We start from the raw sequence: 17,865 nt of genomic DNA, 5'->3' as shown, positions 1-17,865 counted from the left end.
AAGTCAATAAAGGTTGAGAACAGCTGATACAGCTTTTAGAGATAGATGGTACCATTTATATCCATTGAAAACCTACATCCTTTCATATAATTGTAGAAAATCCATAGAAATATGCTCATCATTATCTAAGAGCATTTAAAGGTATAACATGAAAATACAAATAGTACCATGTAAGACTGCTGAGGAATAGCTCCAGTAGGTGCAGGTTGTTGGGGAAAAGTACCAGAAACAACTCCACCAGCCCACTGACCTGCAACGGGCGCCCCCTGGAATAAAAAAACCAAACATTTAAAAATGTTATCAATTTAATAAACTTGCTTTGCTTGGGGAAAAAAAAGGAAAAATTATTTGGATTTAGTGTGAAAAAGATTCTTACAGGAGCTTGGAATCCATGTTGTGGCGATGCTGACCAGGCCATATTAGCAGGTACACCAACGCCTGGCACAGGTGGCATTCCTGTTGGGGGTCCAGCCCATCCAGATGAAGGAGCAGCTGTTTTAGTTACTGGTTTTGGCGATCCCCATTGGTGACCACCACCTCTGTATTAACAGAAACTCAAATTGCATTTTAAGTTATTTACAAGCAAACCTTCAAATTTTTAAATCATTGAAACTGAATACTAAGAAAAAAAAATTGATAAAATAGTGAAAACCTAAAAAAAAATGCTCTAAAAATTTTTTCAAACTCTCAACTTGAAAAATTATAAAAACATTTTGTAATAGAGTATAAAAGGAATACTTCTTTAAGCTTTGTTTTGGCCCATTCATGTCGAGATTTGAAGCAAGATTCGCCAATGTTGTGTCGAGGTCTCCTTTTATTAAAGAACCACAAGAGGATTTTTCTGAACTGGTGGTAACAGGCTTCACACCAGTCGATGTCAGGGGCTGAAGAGTATCTCCAAATGCATCAAAACCTCCTAAGTGAAGACAGGCAAGTAATTTGACACACAAAAAACAAAACTTCAAACACGTAGAGTATTAAATATTAACACCATCCCACAAATACACTGTTATGGAAGATGGGGAAAATAGAGGGTGTAGGGTGACTATTATTTTAATATTTACCCCATAAAAATTGAAGGAAAATGTGCTATACACTATCTACCAATAAGTATTTGGACACCTATGCAAATGACGATATCCGCGGTCCTGAGATACGTCACGCCCTCCGCCGGTATATATAGTGTAGGAAACAACATCGGCATTAGTCGCATGCAAGATGCAGCGCAGTTCGGAGCTCTCCGATTTCGAGAAAGGTATAATTATCGGGTATCACAAAAATGACAGATCCTTAAGAGACATATCTAGCGAGCTGAAGTACCCAAAATCGACAGTGGCCTATGTGATTAAGAAGTGGAAGGTGAGCTGTGATTGTCGGAATTTGCCCCGAGTCGGCAGACCAACGAAACTGGGAGATAGAGACAGAGGGGTGCTGTCCAGAGAAATTCGGAAGAACCGCATCCAACCGATGGCCCTCATCCACGAGGAGTTTCAACAGGCATCCGGGAGTATTGTTTCAATGAATACCATCCGTAAGGAAGCACATCTGATTGGTTTTCATGGTCGTGCTGCTGCCCATAAGCCTTTGATCACAAAGTCCAACCGCGTTGCTCGGTTAATGTGGTGCAAAGCACATCAAAATTGGACCGTAGATCAGTGGAAACGGGTTCTTTGGAGCGACGAATCAAGGTTCACCCTCTACCGTTCGGATGGCAGGGTCTGGGTCTGGCGTCTGCCAGGAGAACGTCTCCTGCCAGAATGCATTGTGCCAACAGTCAAGTTCGGCGGAGGTGGAATTATGGTCTGGGGGTGTTTCTCCTGGTATGGACTGGGACCCTTGGTCCCCATTCATGGTAAGCTCAACGCCGATGCCTACTGCACTATTTTGGATGACAATGTGCTTCCTACGTTGGGGCAGTTTTACAGGGGTGGACCCCTGTTACTTCCAGGACGACAATGCCAGCTGTCATACTGCGAGGTTAACCAACGTTTGGTATGGTGCCAATGGGGTTCATCGAATGAACTATCCTGCCCAGAGCCCAGACCTGAACCCTATCGAGAACCTCTGGGACGAGTTGGATCGCCAAATTAAGGGGTGCCCTACCCGTCCAAAATCGGTGAAGGAACTGACATGTCTTCTCCAAGCCGAGTGGAAGAAAATACCACTAGCCGTCACACAAAGACTTGTGGAAAGTATGCCCCAGAGGGTTCACGCTGTAATTGCCTCTCGTGAAAGCTCTACCAACTATTGATTTTGAATAAAGTTAGTTTTTCTTTTCTATCACAGGTGTCCAAATACTTATTGGTAGATAGTGTAGATGTCACTCGTTCACCATACACACATACACTCACAACACATAAAATCTCCCTCGTGAAATCGATGGCCACAAAAACAAACACTACACGTACCTATATTAATTACTCGATTATTTGGTGTTATATATTTCATTGAGGCTAAAAATTGTATTTTTTTAAAAAATCTTTTTAAATTGACAAATTCACACCTACGCACATAATTTTCTCCATCCACATGATGTAAACCCACACAAAAACATGCCACATAATCACTAATCAGCATAATTATTTTTATATCCTATTCAAGGAAAGTGATGAAAAACACCATTATGTCTTTTGAACAAATTCCAACGTCACACCTTAATTTTCCCATCCCCATGTATGTAATCCCCACTTAAGAACACCTCCCACACTAATTGATTGCATTAATTTGAATGATTAACATATAAAAAAAATTAAATCCCTCATTTTTGTCCACTTTCTCTGTTCCCCCATGCTCATGAGTTATATATACCATTCGGCGGCAAATAAATTGAGGAATCCAAATTCAAAATTTAAGAACGACCCAGAGAATTTCAGCAGAAATTCAATTTTAATAGTAAAATTCCTTTGTTGGGGATGGACATATCAATTCTTGAAAAAAAACTAGTCAGCTAGAAGCAACCATTTTTTCCTTCCCACCCCCTCTCCTGGTGTTCCTTCTCAAACGCGAGTCATCTTTTTGGCATGCTTTCACTGTGAAGAAAAATATCAGCCGTCACAACCATGTGAGCTGTGGCCGTCTATCAGGATCCGGGAGGAACCCAGACAGGGGAGAGAGCTGCTGGGGCATAAATACACCAAGGAGAAAGTTTTGAGAGGTCTTGCGGTTTTTTCGTGTGCTGTGATGGGATGCTGAACAACCATTTCTCCCAGAAGTCCATAAATGGAAATACCCCCCTTCTCCGCTATCACCTACATGCCACCAGTCTGGAGGAATATTGGGGTGGCTAACCAAATTTGGGCCACCTCACAGGACTTCGGTCTCTCGCCACTGTGGAGGGGGGATCGCTTCGCAGACACCACCACTACAACCTTGAGTCTGGCGCCTTAGACCGCTCACCACCACTACAGGAATTCTCCACTATTGAAATCCTTCAGTCCGAATGGAAGGTCATCCCTTCCTCTTCGCCACCGAACAGCACCATGACTGAATCCTGCTGGAAACAAGGTTCTCATCACTGCACCGATGATCTACCCTCTCAGAAGCTCCCCAGTGAATCAAACCGCCACTGCTGGTACACCCGTTCATCTACTCTGCCTTCCCATTGCCCAACAGCACCACCAGGACTGGACCTCGCTGGCAATGAGGTCCTCACCACTGTACTGATGATCCACCACATTTCCAAAGCTCACTTCCACAGCCACCACTGCTGGTTATGTCGATCAGTAAGAGTCTGTCCTCCCCAAGACCCCTTAATATTGCCGATATAATGTCCTCACGTAATTCTTTATTTAATCAAAAACATGCTTGCCATATTAATGTTTCCCAGCAAGTTTTCAACCTGAGACCAAATAACTTTCCCCTCCTGATGATTGTTTGATTGTGTAATCTGTATTTAAAACTTCGATATGAATGGGACCCCCTTTAAAAATTCCTAAATATCTAAACTTTTATTAAATCTTATGTGTAACTGAAATGTTATCTTGCTTGGCTCACTGTATCTCATTTATTTGTTGAGATCACGATTCCTTTTTCTAATGTTAATTTTGTGTTTTTGACTTAGATGAACGCGAAACTGGGATACAGGGGTAATGGAAATTTCCCCCCTCTCTTCACTGCCTTCTCCTTGAGTTACTTTAAAATTAAACTGTATCTAGTGATAAGTTAAGTTTAAGGTCAAAATCAAATAAAATATCAATACCGACAGGCTGAATCATGAATATAAATGTAGCTTTGATGAAGCTTCCAACATATCTGAACATGTTTTGTGCTCCCTTTCCACTCATTTATTTTTTCTCTTTCATATATAGTGTCTGATATTAATCTATGTTCCTACCCCATTAACAACACTTTTATTCATGAGTCAATAGCAAATTATACAAAAACATTTAAGTTTCAATATTTTGAAGCTAATTTTGAAAAATAGATCTGGTTCATAGTTGCCATAGATATCAGGATCTCATTCCTTATATATGCAACAGTTGCTTCCTCTCATTCTAAAGATGAAATTTCCTCAATTATTCCTATATTATTACTTAATTTTTCTCACTTTGAGTGACACTTCAAGGCTTTTGGCGCAACATTTTTTGGAAGTGAAATGTTTTCCTGCTCAAGTCACATCAAAGAGATAAGAATGAATAGAGTGGCTGGACAATTGCTTCCAGAACTTAGGAAAGGATTGGGTAAATCTCAAAAGGACAAACAAGGATGAAGATTACCACTGCAGAAATAGACATTTGTTAAGTTTTGGATGAATAAGGTTTATGTCTTTGGAAAATATAAAATGTCATCAAGGCTTACAATACACTAGAAGAAACTAAAAACATCCATCTGACTTTGACCAGTCATAAAACTAAAACCAGCGCACACACAAATCTGGCACACCAATTTTCAACTTTTTTTCCTGAAACAAAATCCATTGAAAATGGAATTTTTGCACAGTTTAACCCTTTGCAGTCCTATGTTGAGGTGAAATAAACATAAAAAAAAAGAAATGTACTTCAATGTTAAAACAGCTCTTATTACAGGAACACCCCTGTAAATTTGGCTTCTTAAAAAACTTGTAAGCTATTCCAAAAACAAAAAAACTAGCAACCAGGAGCCTACCATGATTGCAGGAGGACAGCATTATAAATTATGAACTTGACCATAGATGTAACCCAAAATTTTCTGGGGGGGTTACGTTTTTTCCTGCAAAATCTATATATATAAAATTGATTTTCTGTCTGTCTGTCTGTGTGTGTATGTTCTCTATACAAATCTGCAATTTTAGCTCGATAGTCGCCAAATTTTGGATATATACCAAATGGGACCCGACTGACTTAAACAATAGGCTACTTTAAAATTTCGTCAGAGCAAGGCAAATGCCCCAAATGGGCAAAAAACCGTAGGGCAACAATGGTTTTTGGGCCTCAACAATCACTTTCTGAACGTTTACTTTGGTTACCGTGGTTACCTAGCAATGCGTTTCAGACGTGTATATGCCTTTACAATGGTTTGTCATTTCTTCAACGCTGTCAGTATATGTATAATATTTATGCCTTTTTTAATGGTTTGCCACATTTCCAATACTCCCAGTAATGAGGTTTTTTGAATGACGTCATAATCATCATCAGCATCGCTTCAAGGGTCAGGAAAAGGGTGATCCTCATAGAAATCAGTGTTAAAATTGCCGATTTTACTATAGAAATGCGGAAATTTAATGGGGTTATCCGCCACATCAATAATTAAAAAAAATGTATTGAATTCTAAATTTTTGAAATATTGAGTTCGCTTAGAGATACACACCCCCTCCCCGCATATGCGGCAATGAATTTGATGCACCAACGAAATACAGAAGAAACCTCTGGACCGCAAAGGATTAAGAAAAAAAGTTCTGTTTTAACTTTATAACACTAGAACATTTTAATAAACCAGAGTTCAACAAGAATATTCTTCAGAAACTATATTTAAGTGTTTAAATAAAATTCACACTAATGAAATTGAAAAAGGGTTATTGAATTAATTGACCACATCTGTTCAAGTTCAATGAAATGTATCAATGTTTTGTATATATTGCAGGTATAAGTAATACATCGCCACATTTTATTTTTTGACAAATAAAGTTGTTTCGTACCTCCCCATAACAAGACAAGATTTCAAGGAAACATTTTATTTTCTGGATATTATGCTGAGGTGAACTTGGAAAGAAAAGTCATTGTCTCTAATGGGACTCGAACCCAGGTCCTCTTACATACCGGGCAAGCATGCTACCATCTTCACCACTGGAGACATGACCCTGCCTTCCTTATTTCACACACTGTGGCGCGAGGCACTGAAGTAGAGACATTAGTAGCCTCTCTTAATTTCAGGAATTGGGCCCCCCAGATAGGATGGTTTAGAGAGAGAGATAGATGGCTTTTCTCAGCTACAAAGATTTTTCAAAAATACTGAAAAATCTTGCCCGGTATGCAAGAGGGCCTGGGTTCGAGTCCTGGCAGAGACAAGATGACTTTTCTTTCCGAGTTCACCTTAGCATAATATCCAGAAAATAAAATGTTTCCTTGATATCCTGGGCTAAGAAAAAGCCACCTGTCTCTAAAGAAAGATTTGTTACTACAATGAAACAGTTTGTGTCACGTACCTTCTTCGGCAATAAATTACAAAGTAGTTTCATATTTATCTTAGTAGAAAGCAATTTCATATCTATCTTTTATATATATATATATACTTTTTTTAAAATTGTCTTAACTAATATGTGAATCGTTCAAGTTTTTTTTCTAGTCTTTCTTAGTGTGGGAGGGAGAAATTTTAATGATAATGTTCTTTTTCCAGAGATTAAAGGAAAAAAAGCAGAAATTTTCTTAGGAGTGAAAATCAAGAGATCACCTGTAGGTGCTCCAACTGATGCAACAGACTTAGCTGGAGAACTGAGTCCAGATGGAGGCGTTCCGTATCCAGGTGTAGAAGATGAACGAACCGAAGGGGTGCCGGCAATACCACTCCCAAAATTATCAAGCTGGGCGAGGGGAACAGATGATGGAACTTGAGGAATAGTTCCAGTAGAAGGAAGACCAGAGCCCATAGAAGAAAACATTGGACTGGGGAAGCCCATTCCACCTGGCATACCAGGAGCTACAACAGGCTGGGCAAACGATGTGGGTGAAATTGCAGTTGATCCTTGCATTGCTTTCTGCAAGGCGAAATTCAGATTGTCTATGCCGGAAGCAGCAGTAGATATTTTTGAGGGAAATATGCCCCCTTGTGGCATATTACAAGCGTTGACCATAGCCTGAGTTCTAAGATCTGGGCCTTGTGTGGTCATAGACGTAAGATCAAGACCTCCGAATGGAGAAGGAGGGGGAGCACAAGGCTGAGCTGATGTTGTCTGTTCTCCAAAGTCACCAAAATCACTGCTATCTAAACCAAATAAATCTGCAGTTACTGTCTTTGTTGAACTCTCAGTTACTGAAGAAGACTGAACAGATAAAGGAGGTACAACTGCAGTCGGAGGCTGAGCAGCAACAGATGACTGAGGCTCAAAAGGAGCACCAAAAGGATCATTTCCAATACCTCTAACTTGTTCCTCAGCTTTGCCAGACATATCAGAGCCCCAGATCAAATTAGATGACTCATCTTTTGCTACAGCTGCGGGCATGCTGTTAGGGACTTCCTCAGCATTTTCCATCGTTTCACAAAACAAGCCCTCGGGAGGATTAGCTAGAATGGGAGTGGTACCAGCACCCCTCATGAGGTCAGTGGTAGGAGATGGTGAGGTGGACCGCCCTCCAAATGGCTCCAATACAGGAAGGTTAAGCTTTACAGTAGAGGTATTGCCAACAGCAGTAGTAGTTGCAGCAGCAGCAGAACTAGGAGTGATAGCAACTGCAGTCTCTGATGCTGGAGCAAAATATAAAAGTCACATGAGACTGCACATTGTATAGAGGGAATTTTGATAGAGGTTGCAATTGTCTCAGTGATGCTGAATGTGGTTTTTTAATATCAAAATTCATCCAAAGTCATTATGAAATGGTAAAACTCATAAAACATAGTAATCTAGGGGAGAGGAACAATACTGGATACCTAAAACAAGCTTTATAAATTTCAATTTGAAGGTAGTAAATTATATTACTTCCAACAAAAATTATGTTCTTAACATACTGAAATTATTTTTTTTAACAATCAACATATTTTTAGTATTTAATAGATTCAAGACCCAAGCATATTTTTAACACGCACACATTACACACATATTTCCAACACAGTTCAATTTGATGTTTAACTACTAAACATTGTGAAGTTTCCAAGTTTTTTAAAAGCTTTATTAGTAAATAAAAACAAATCACTAACAGAAACTTCAAGGGATCTATTAAATAGCTAGTTTTTTCTGGTACAAATGCAGATTTGCAAAAAATAACAATGACTACAGTTCCCTTTACATATTTTCCTTGTTTTAAAATTTTTCTAAGAATCAAAAAGTCACTAATTCAGAAGAAACCAACTGTGCAGGTGGAAAAATACTGAAATAAATAGTTCTTAACATTAGCTTGCAAAATCTTAATTGATTTAACTTTGTAATAAAACTTGGTCATAAACTTGTATTACAAAACAAGCAAATCAGCAATAGATAACATGAATTGATTTTAGCTCTGCTTGTTCTACGTTCAATGCCTACTTATGAAAATCTCCTAGTTAAAGAGTAATTATTAACATATGGAGTGGGCTAATGAATTAAGATATAAAAATTTTAGAAGTAAATTAAATCTGCTTAATTTTACAATACTTTCCAAATTTCAATGATCACTAATATATATATATATATATATATATATATATATACATAAACTCGCCTCATCAGATTGATCAGAAGCAGTAGATTAATTTTTCATTAAATTATACTAAGTTTAAGCATTTAAAACTAGTATATAAATTTCATTGTTATTCAGCATACAGATTGCCAAAAATAAACATCCAAGCATAGGATTTTGCAACATGTTAGCATTAATTACTACCTTGATTAGAATTGAACCATTAAAAATATGTAGCCAATTTTTTTTTCAAAAATTTGTAAAACCTATTACAAAAACCTGCCAATAGCTTCAATAGTAACTTCTCACTTCAAAGGGATAAAAACAAAATGCCTTATCTTAGACATAACTAAAATTTCAGACATTTTCAACTGGTTCAATAGAGGAACTAGTCATGTATGTATATTCGTTAATAGATTAGTAACCAACACCACTGAAACTTAAGCAACCTCCTGAAATTTTACATGCACAAATCACATTCACTGTTAGTTCAAATCACTCCCAAAATTAAAGAGCTAATTTGTGTTAGTTATCAAGAAAACGAGAAAATATTTAAGCAAATTGTCTTTTTACTTACTTTATGTAGAACAGTTAAAATTAGAAGCATGCTTGCAAGTAGATAAACACTGATGGCAAGTATAGAAATGCCATGAATGACAGAACAGAAAGCTCAAATTAAAAAAAAAAAAGATTATGGCAGTGAAAATTACCAGGTAATTTCATTCTTTGTAGAAAAATTATTTTACCCAAATTAATAACTTGCTTCCATACATTTATGGAAGAGAGTGGCAGTTTACCAGGGTAAGAAAAAACTTTAAAAAAAAAATCTGATTTTTTTATTAAAATTAACTGACTGCTTATTAACTAAAACAAATCTTGTTAATCATTAAGAATGCATATTTTCATATCATCTGCTTTTTTCCTCCTAATTGCTCAAATTAATGAATTAATGAATTAACTAAGCATTAATGAATAAACAAACGAACTATAAGCAAAAAATACAAACACCAAAAATCTGTTTATGTAACATGAAAGGTCATTGAGCATGCACTAATTAAGTTCATGGATTAACATTTTTTCTTGTAGAAAAAAGTGTTTTTATTCATGAGACCCCCCACCCCTATTGAAGTGAATGAGTGGTGGCATCTCTCAGTAACTGGTGCAGACATGTCAATTCACTCGATGTACAAGCAAAGGGTCATTCAGCATTAACTAAATAGAACATTCTATTTACAAGATTGTTTCTTGCACAATGAATGGATGTGTGTCCGACTTGCATGATGTTGCTAATTAGTTTGCACATTTTCATTTTTTTACAGATTTATTAATGAGTTTTGGTAAAAAAAAAAAGGGCAAACATACACAATTTTAATACACAAAGTCTAAAGCCCAATGATATTCATGTCGGTACATCTATTATTTTGAATCAGAAATTAGGACATAGAATTCAAGGCTTTATACAAAAAATTAATTCCTGTTTAATTATTGGAACCCTAGTGCCACATGAGAATGTGTTGAATATAATGCAGTTTAGCTAAGTTCAACTCCCCATATTTTTCTACAATTTTTTCCACGCACAAAATCTAGAAATGGAGCAGTTTTCTTTTTGCACTGTATTTAGGGATTAAGTTCAAGCATGTATTTACCTCAAAAAAAAAAAATATCTTCTATACTTCTTTTAATCACTAACTTTATCACATATCAGTAATATCCATACCATACCAGGCTACTTTTACTTTGATACCATTGAATTTATGTACGAAAAAACAAAATTTAATTTTATGATTTAAATCAATGATTTTTAAAAAAAAAAAATCAAGTGATTTTAAACAAGCTGATTTAAATCGCTGCACCCTGCAGTTTACTAAAGCTGTTTACTGAACAGCTTACATGATTGAAGTTTTAAAGTTTCAAAAGAAATATAATTATCTCCAAGTTCCATACACAAAAACCTAGTTATTCATTTTGAATAAGAACTTTAAATTACTCGTAAATCAAGAAAAAAAAATTTCTCCAAAAATTAATTGAAACAAACATTTATATTCAATTAGAAACACTTTCATATTTGCTTTTAGGAAAAAAGGAAAATGATGTTTTTAACAATGTTGGAATACATTTGAATGTGATGCAATAATGTATTGCTAATTATAAAGGGTGGAAAAAGTCCTACTTTGATGGGAACTTTATGTTCGAACTTAGCTAATGCATCTGAATCAAAACTTTCATTCAACACATTCAATTTAATGATCAATAATTCCCTAGGAAGGAATCTACACTGTCTAAAACTGGAGGAAATAAAACAATAAAATTGTTTCCTCAATGCTCAATCACTTGCAAGTGGAAAGAAAAAAACACAAATAAATCTGGGGGTTTTTTTTTCCAAATTGAAATCTTCAGCTTAAATTTTAAAAAGTACAAATATAAACAAATGATTCATTTCAATTGAATTTTATTACATAATGCTGAAGTCTAAAAAATTGTGTTTGAGTTTTCGTACTTAAGAGTCAATGTTAGCAACTGTGACATTTGGTATTTTTTTTGCTTGGCTTTCCACTCAAGTAAAGTATTATAGAATAATTTAAGTTAAAAAAAATACTCTATAGGTGGCAAGCATGCTTTTGTATGTTACAATATTATATACACACATGAAAAAAAATATAAAAATTTTTTTCCCAAGGTACATAAAAAACTTTCTTCAACGAAAATTAAACTTTAAGTAAATTTGCAAAGCATTTGAAAAATTTGCATTAACTAGACATCAGGAACTTCAGCAGCAGAAAAGCACAGAACAGAAAGGAATACAGACCTGGTGAGGGGGTTGTAGGCAGTTCAGTTACAGCTTCATTAGCTTGGGAAAGCGTAAACAAATACAGCAGAATGTTAACATAAATGCAGAACAGAGCAAGGGAACAAAAAATAAAAATAAAAAATAACCGCACAAGACAGTTTAATAGAACCAAAACACCATAGTAAGAAATTATATACCATATACAATGAAATTAACCATAACAGGAAAATGTTACCATGCAAATTTAAAGCGCAAAAATTAGAATCTTAAAAGTTTTTAACACTTCACACTAAGTAGAATATATGGATGGTTCTTATAATAAATTACTTTATATTACACGATTATCTTTCTATCTCCACAAAACTTTATTTCCTTAACTAACTAGGAAAGATGTGTAGATGATATAAATGAAATTAAATAGATTATACAGTAAATAATCATTTAATTTCTTTTATATCATCTGAATAGTATTTGCCTCATCTACATCTGCTTTAATGGGCCTGCAAGCTGTTCACCATTTCTTGTGAATAAAATGTTATATTACATCAAGTTGTGTCTGTATTTAATGAAAAAAAGCAAATGTATATATGATTACCTTACACCAACACTGAACTAGCATACACTTTCAGATGCAAAATGAATGCAGATTATTTATTTACACCAAATAATTATGTCTTTCATAAATAAGATACTGTCACTCAGTTTGATTCCCATTAAGGCTTGATTACAATACAAAATGCTTGTGAACAAAAGCTACTGTGTTGTGTCATATTAATATATTAAACCAAGACCATGGAATACTTTGAAAAGTTATTTTAAAGTCCTGTATGGGTGTCCCTCATTCATGTGTGCCCTACAGATCTGACAAAAAAAAAATCACGCAAGATAAATTGCATTGAATCGCACAAACAAACTATTGAATGGAAAAAGGAATTTCTTTGAAAGGATGAAATTTCAAATCCAGCAGCGAAATAAATTTTTGTGAATGATTTACTCTAACCTAAAATCTTGTGAATTCGAATGCGATGAATGTGTGTGAACCCAAAAAAAAACCGTATACACATGATATTAGGGATGGGACGAATAATGATTTAGCCTAATAACCAAATACTTTGCTAATGTTTTGGTAGAATACCGATTATCAATATTCTTAAAATTTACCACAATTATAAATAAAATTGGTGTTTTTAATTAAACATAAAATCATTGGTAACATCAAATGGCTGACATTGAATTTTATAATTATTAATTCTAATAAATATTAACTGGTAATTGAAAGATTTTTGTTACCATGAAAATCAAATTTAACAATGATAATGTATTTTAATATTACAGTCGATGCTCATTATAACGACCCCTTCGTTTCATGGAAAATGGTCATTATATTGGAAGGTTGTTATATGAAACGTTTTCGAAAAATCTTAAAATTTAGCTTTTCCGTTTTTTCCAACTGTTGGAATTTCTCTTTTTGTGATCGACTGTGCGAAGAAGAAAACCCCAATTCTTCTGCTTTCGTAATTGCATCATGATTTTTAATTATCATGAACAAAGTAAAAGTACTCTTTGAAATATTCAATGATTTGGTTATTTTGGCTTTCGGCATCAATTTCTAGTCATCTTCTGCCAAACATTTCAAGTTGAGATCTGCCGTTTCCTCCCAATTAGCTGGCGTGCCGCCAAACACGAGGGACTCCAGATTTTTGAATGTTTGGGTCTGGTCCGTTCCCGACATGCCAGGAAAAGTGAGGTTTAATAAGAATCACATACATTCAGCATAGTTTCAATGGATTTTTATAATAAAAACATTTACGAATTTTCCAGAACCTGATTCAAATTTGTTGGCATGCTGGTGTCTCTCGATGTATGCCTGCAAATGGGGAGGAATATATATATATACTACATCTATATGTTCCATTTATTTAGGACAGCCATGTCAAATGAATAATTGTCAGAATGGAAAAATAAGTTCAGTTGCCTGTATGTTTTTAAATTGAGCAATTAAGTAAAATTGAGGAAAATCAACCATGTGGTAAGTGGGAGTGAGCCACCACATGAGAAAATAACTCAGTGACGCGCTCTGTTTCCAGTGATGGCGCTACTTTACTATACAGGGTATTTCATAGAAGTGACAATGCTTTATCTTTCCTACTGCAAGAATCACAAGTCAAGGTCAAGCATGTTCGATGATGGATGGCTGAGCCAAGATAGCGTTCATTCAATTACACTGACCTATTTACTGGCTGTTATAATGGACAAAAAATAACATGGCGGAAATAGGAAAAAATTTTGGACCTGCCGCACCGGTCATTATAACGAGCAGACTGTACTTATGAAATCATTTTTTTTACAACACTTGCTACTAATTTTATATCGAATTCAGAAAATGCCAACCCTTATTTACTTTCAAGTAGTAATGTATCATAAAATTTGACTCATCTTTCTTAGATGTTTTTTACCCCTTTCAATAGCTTAATACCAGGGCTCCCACTCAAAAAATTAGAAAAAGCAAGACTAAAAAGGTAGGATAAGGAACCCCCCCCCCCTAGACAACATAATAGCATAATAAAAACATTCCTAAAAAAAATTTATTTAAAAAAAAATTTCATTTTTTCCCCTCCATAGCACTATTTCAGTATCCTATAAGATTGGCTCAAGTCAAAGCAAAATGACAGAAAAGACTTCATTACAAAAACACTTTTTGGCCAAAACTAGCAACCACAGATAATTTTCTGTTCTCACAATACAAATACATATATATTTTTTGGAGTCTTCCAGTCCAATCTGTCAACTCTCTTTGACAATGTAAGGCAAATTATGAAATCATGTAAGATTTTTAAGAATGATGCTCTTTCAAAACCACTTTCAAAAGCAGTGCAAATAAAATGTGTAAATTAGAAGCTCTGATGTTTACATCGGAGACTGCGTTACCCCCCCCCCTTTTTTAAAGGGATTTGTTTACATTTTACTGTTCAATACCAGTGTAATTGTTTTTGAAAAATGAAACACTTTCATTTCTAGCTCTTTGCTGAGTATTGTATACATTGTTTATGCCTCTGCATGCCCTAAAAATACAGAAGACAATGGAATGCTATTGGGTAACATCAAAATCACAAATCCTAGAATAGACCTATGTATCCAACTGCTTTGTAATGCAAACTGTTGTTTCACCTATACACAAAACGTGCATCATAATTTTGAATGATGACTGCTAGTTACTGTCCAAGACACGAAAAGTAAATAAAAAGTTATTTTTTCCATCCAGACAGAGGTTTTCAATGACTACTCTACTTGTTGAACCCTCAAACTAAGCACATGAAAAATTAATAAACCAAATGTTCCACATACCCCCAAATACCCTTAAAAACAATTACAATTAATGATTCTACTTTGGCAGAATCATTAACTGTAATCTACAACATTTGTACTATTTGGCAATATACTGATGATTCCCAGCTCAATTAAAAACAAACACAGGGCAAACAGACGAGTGGGAGCCCTGCAATACATTTTGTCTAGTTACATCTTGCAGTTAGCGAACTTGTGCAATTCATGCTCACTTCCCAACGAGCTTATATTACTGGAGGGAGTATGACGTCAGCAGTCTACGCCTTGGCAGTGCCGAGAATGGTGACCGAAACATCATTCGTCGAAAGATCACATGACTGTGAAAACACACAATCCCCCATTATTTTCTGATGACATAAATAGGAGTTTAAACCAATAAACGAAAGAAATAATATCATCGATGAGATAATTCCAAAATCATTGAAAGAAATTTCAATATTAATGAAAGATAATTCTAGAATGAAGGAAAGATAATTCCAAAATTTTAATGAAAGCGATAATTCCAGCATCAAAGATAATTCTATATTGATGAAAATGATGATTCCAAAATTAATGAAAGTGATAATTGCAGAATTAATGAAAGTGATAATTCCAGAATTAATGAAAAATTCTAGAATTAAGGAGATATCATTTCAGAATCAATGAATGAAATAATTCCAGCATTAATAAAAGAAACAAATCCAGAATTGATGAAAGAACTTATCCCAGAAGTAATGAAAGAAATAATTAGTAAAGGAAATAATTCCACAATTAATGAAAGAAAATTCCAGAATTAATGAAGGTACTTTTTAAGCATTAATGAAATGAGTTATTCCAGTATTACTTGAATAAATAATTTAATCTTTTTTTTTAATCTTTAGATGTGAGTTCTATGTTCTTTCCTTTTCTTATCTTTAAAACGGAATATTTAAAGACTGAACTGTATATTTCAATGGGGAAATTTCTAGGCAGGAACTATGTTTTCACAGTCTCACATGATTTCCTTGAATTCGATATCACTGCCATCGTGGGAGCTGGATGCTCCCTCCATTAATATAAGCTTGATGACACTCCCACTTTATTGCAGTGCAAGATTCTATTTTCAGTTTCATGTTTTGTTTATGCCAGAAATTCACTGACATAAGTCTTTTTTCACGGAGAGGATTTACACCACAAAATATTATCAGTAAATTTTAATTAACATTTTTTTAAAATTAGTTTGATGTACTTAGATTTACAAAGATATTCGGCCGAATACAAAATATCAGTCGAATATTTGTAATGTGTCTACATATATGATGGGCTTTAATTGGATAACGAATGGATTAGTTCTGATGAGTCTGGATCCTTGCTAGATACTTCTGGGATGAAAGCAAACAGTTGATTTGGATGGGACAATTCATCCCCTATTAATGCTTTTGTTGTAAGCTAGAGAATCTTGAATAACTTTTTGGAAATATGACAGTTTTTGTCATTAGAATCATTTTCTTTGATTACAATTAACATGACATTGTCACCGATTTAAAAAAAAATACATCAACTCGAGCATGAGAATTTAACACAATTTATAAGGGCCAAACAATAAAGGAGGAAAAGACCTAAATTGGATGTCGTGTTTTTTGTTTGTAAAAGATACTTGTTAGTGAGCTTCGATGAGTAGAATTTGAGCGTTTCATCTGTATTTGTCTCATCTACATCTCCGAATTCTACAGCTAGTCATTAAAGCAATGTCATGCCTTTAATTCACAAACTCATTTTTGACATTAAAATCTGTTTCCCCATCTCCCAAAGTCAAATTTCACAGGTTGATATTTTTAAAATTAATTTCTTAAAATAACATCAAATCAAAAATGTGTAAAATAAGGTCACAAACAGCACAAGGGATACTGTACCCAATTATAAAAATTCAATTGTGAAAGCATGTTTGGATATTGAATATTTACCTGCTGTTGGACTGTCCCCAAAAGCAGCGGCAAATGATGCATCAGTTGCAAAGGCAGAAGATATATTGGTTGAAAATCCTGTATCAAAATACAAAATTGAAAAATATAATATAAAAAATTAACACCATTATATAACAAATACAATAAAAAATATGGAAATTTTGAAAATGAAAATGTTGCAACAAAAAAATAAAAACTTGATAAACTGCAAGAACTTTTTAGTTTATCTCTACAATGTGAGAAATTACAGACAGGCAAGTCCCCGTCGGCCAAAGTAGAATTATACTAACAAATTTAAAAATAATATTTTCAAAGAAAATCATTCTCAGACAACTCATAAATATTATCGCAAAATAATAATACTAAGACATTGTAATTGCCAGTGCACAAAACTCATTTTTTACATTCAATAAGTTGGTAATGAAATTTTGATTATGTATAAAACATGCATGAAAATAAAACAGACATATTACACAAGAGTTGACCTTATAACACTGGAGAATATATTTTTTAAAATATCAGATAAAATTATATTCTAGAAAATTCTTTTAACATAAAATTAGAAACAAAGAACTTGCCATTTGTCGCAAATGCTTGAAACGGAGTCTGGTCTTGCTGGGGTTTTGTTTCTTCGGGGCCAGACGAGAACAGACTATCGGCAAATGGATTATTATTCAGAGACAGCAGATCATTTTTTGCATTGAGTGCATTTGTGTCATCAGTCACACCACCAGTTGGTGATGATGTACTAGAGAATAAATCAAGAATTCCTTGTGACTGAGATACTGATGGTTCAGCAGGTGATGCCAAGAAGGGGTTGGTTTTACTTGAAGCACTTGGAGGAGAAAGGGTTTCTCCAGATGCTACTTCTTTCATACGACGCTCCTGTGAATAAAAAAAAAATTATGAAATTTATGAAAAAAAAAACAAATAAAACTCAGAACACTATTATAGAACGTTATTTTCAATGTGAAATAATGAATGTAAATTGGTACAAATTGCTTAGATGTTTCCTTTGATCTGTAGT

The 17,865-nt window shown here is 34.7% G+C and overlaps 1 protein-coding gene across 10 annotated transcripts in view; it reads right to left on the bottom strand.

Moving 5' to 3' along the window:
- Positions 1–17,865, bottom strand: part of LOC149076601 (uncharacterized) — a 93,841-nt gene that overhangs the window by 10,287 nt on the left and 65,689 nt on the right. For 6 of the 10 annotated variants that reach the window (XM_089244214.1, XM_089244216.1, XM_089244221.1 and 3 more), the window contains 7 exons: positions 17,417–17,723; positions 16,839–16,916; positions 11,590–11,631; positions 6,865–7,875; positions 739–916; positions 377–539; positions 168–266 (listed from right to left, as the gene is read on the bottom strand). In XM_089244214.1, coding sequence (XP_089100340.1) covers positions 168–266; positions 377–539; positions 739–916; positions 6,865–7,875; positions 11,590–11,631; positions 16,839–16,916; positions 17,417–17,723 — 1,878 coding nt within the window. The remainder of the gene's footprint in view (positions 1–167; positions 267–376; positions 540–738; positions 917–6,864; positions 7,876–11,589; positions 11,632–16,838; positions 16,917–17,416; positions 17,724–17,865) is intronic. The other 4 variants (XM_089244219.1, XM_089244224.1, XM_089244223.1 and 1 more) reach the window with 1 other exon arrangement.

The sequence above is a fragment of the Pholcus phalangioides genome, unplaced genomic scaffold, assembly GCF_987345545.1.
Source record: "Pholcus phalangioides strain wild (caught in Gottingen) unplaced genomic scaffold, Ppha-v1.0 ptg000015l_1, whole genome shotgun sequence".
Lineage (NCBI taxonomy): Eukaryota > Metazoa > Arthropoda > Arachnida > Araneae > Pholcidae > Pholcus > Pholcus phalangioides.
Note: the sequence above shows the minus strand (reverse complement) of the source record. Positions and strands in the feature narration are given on the sequence as shown.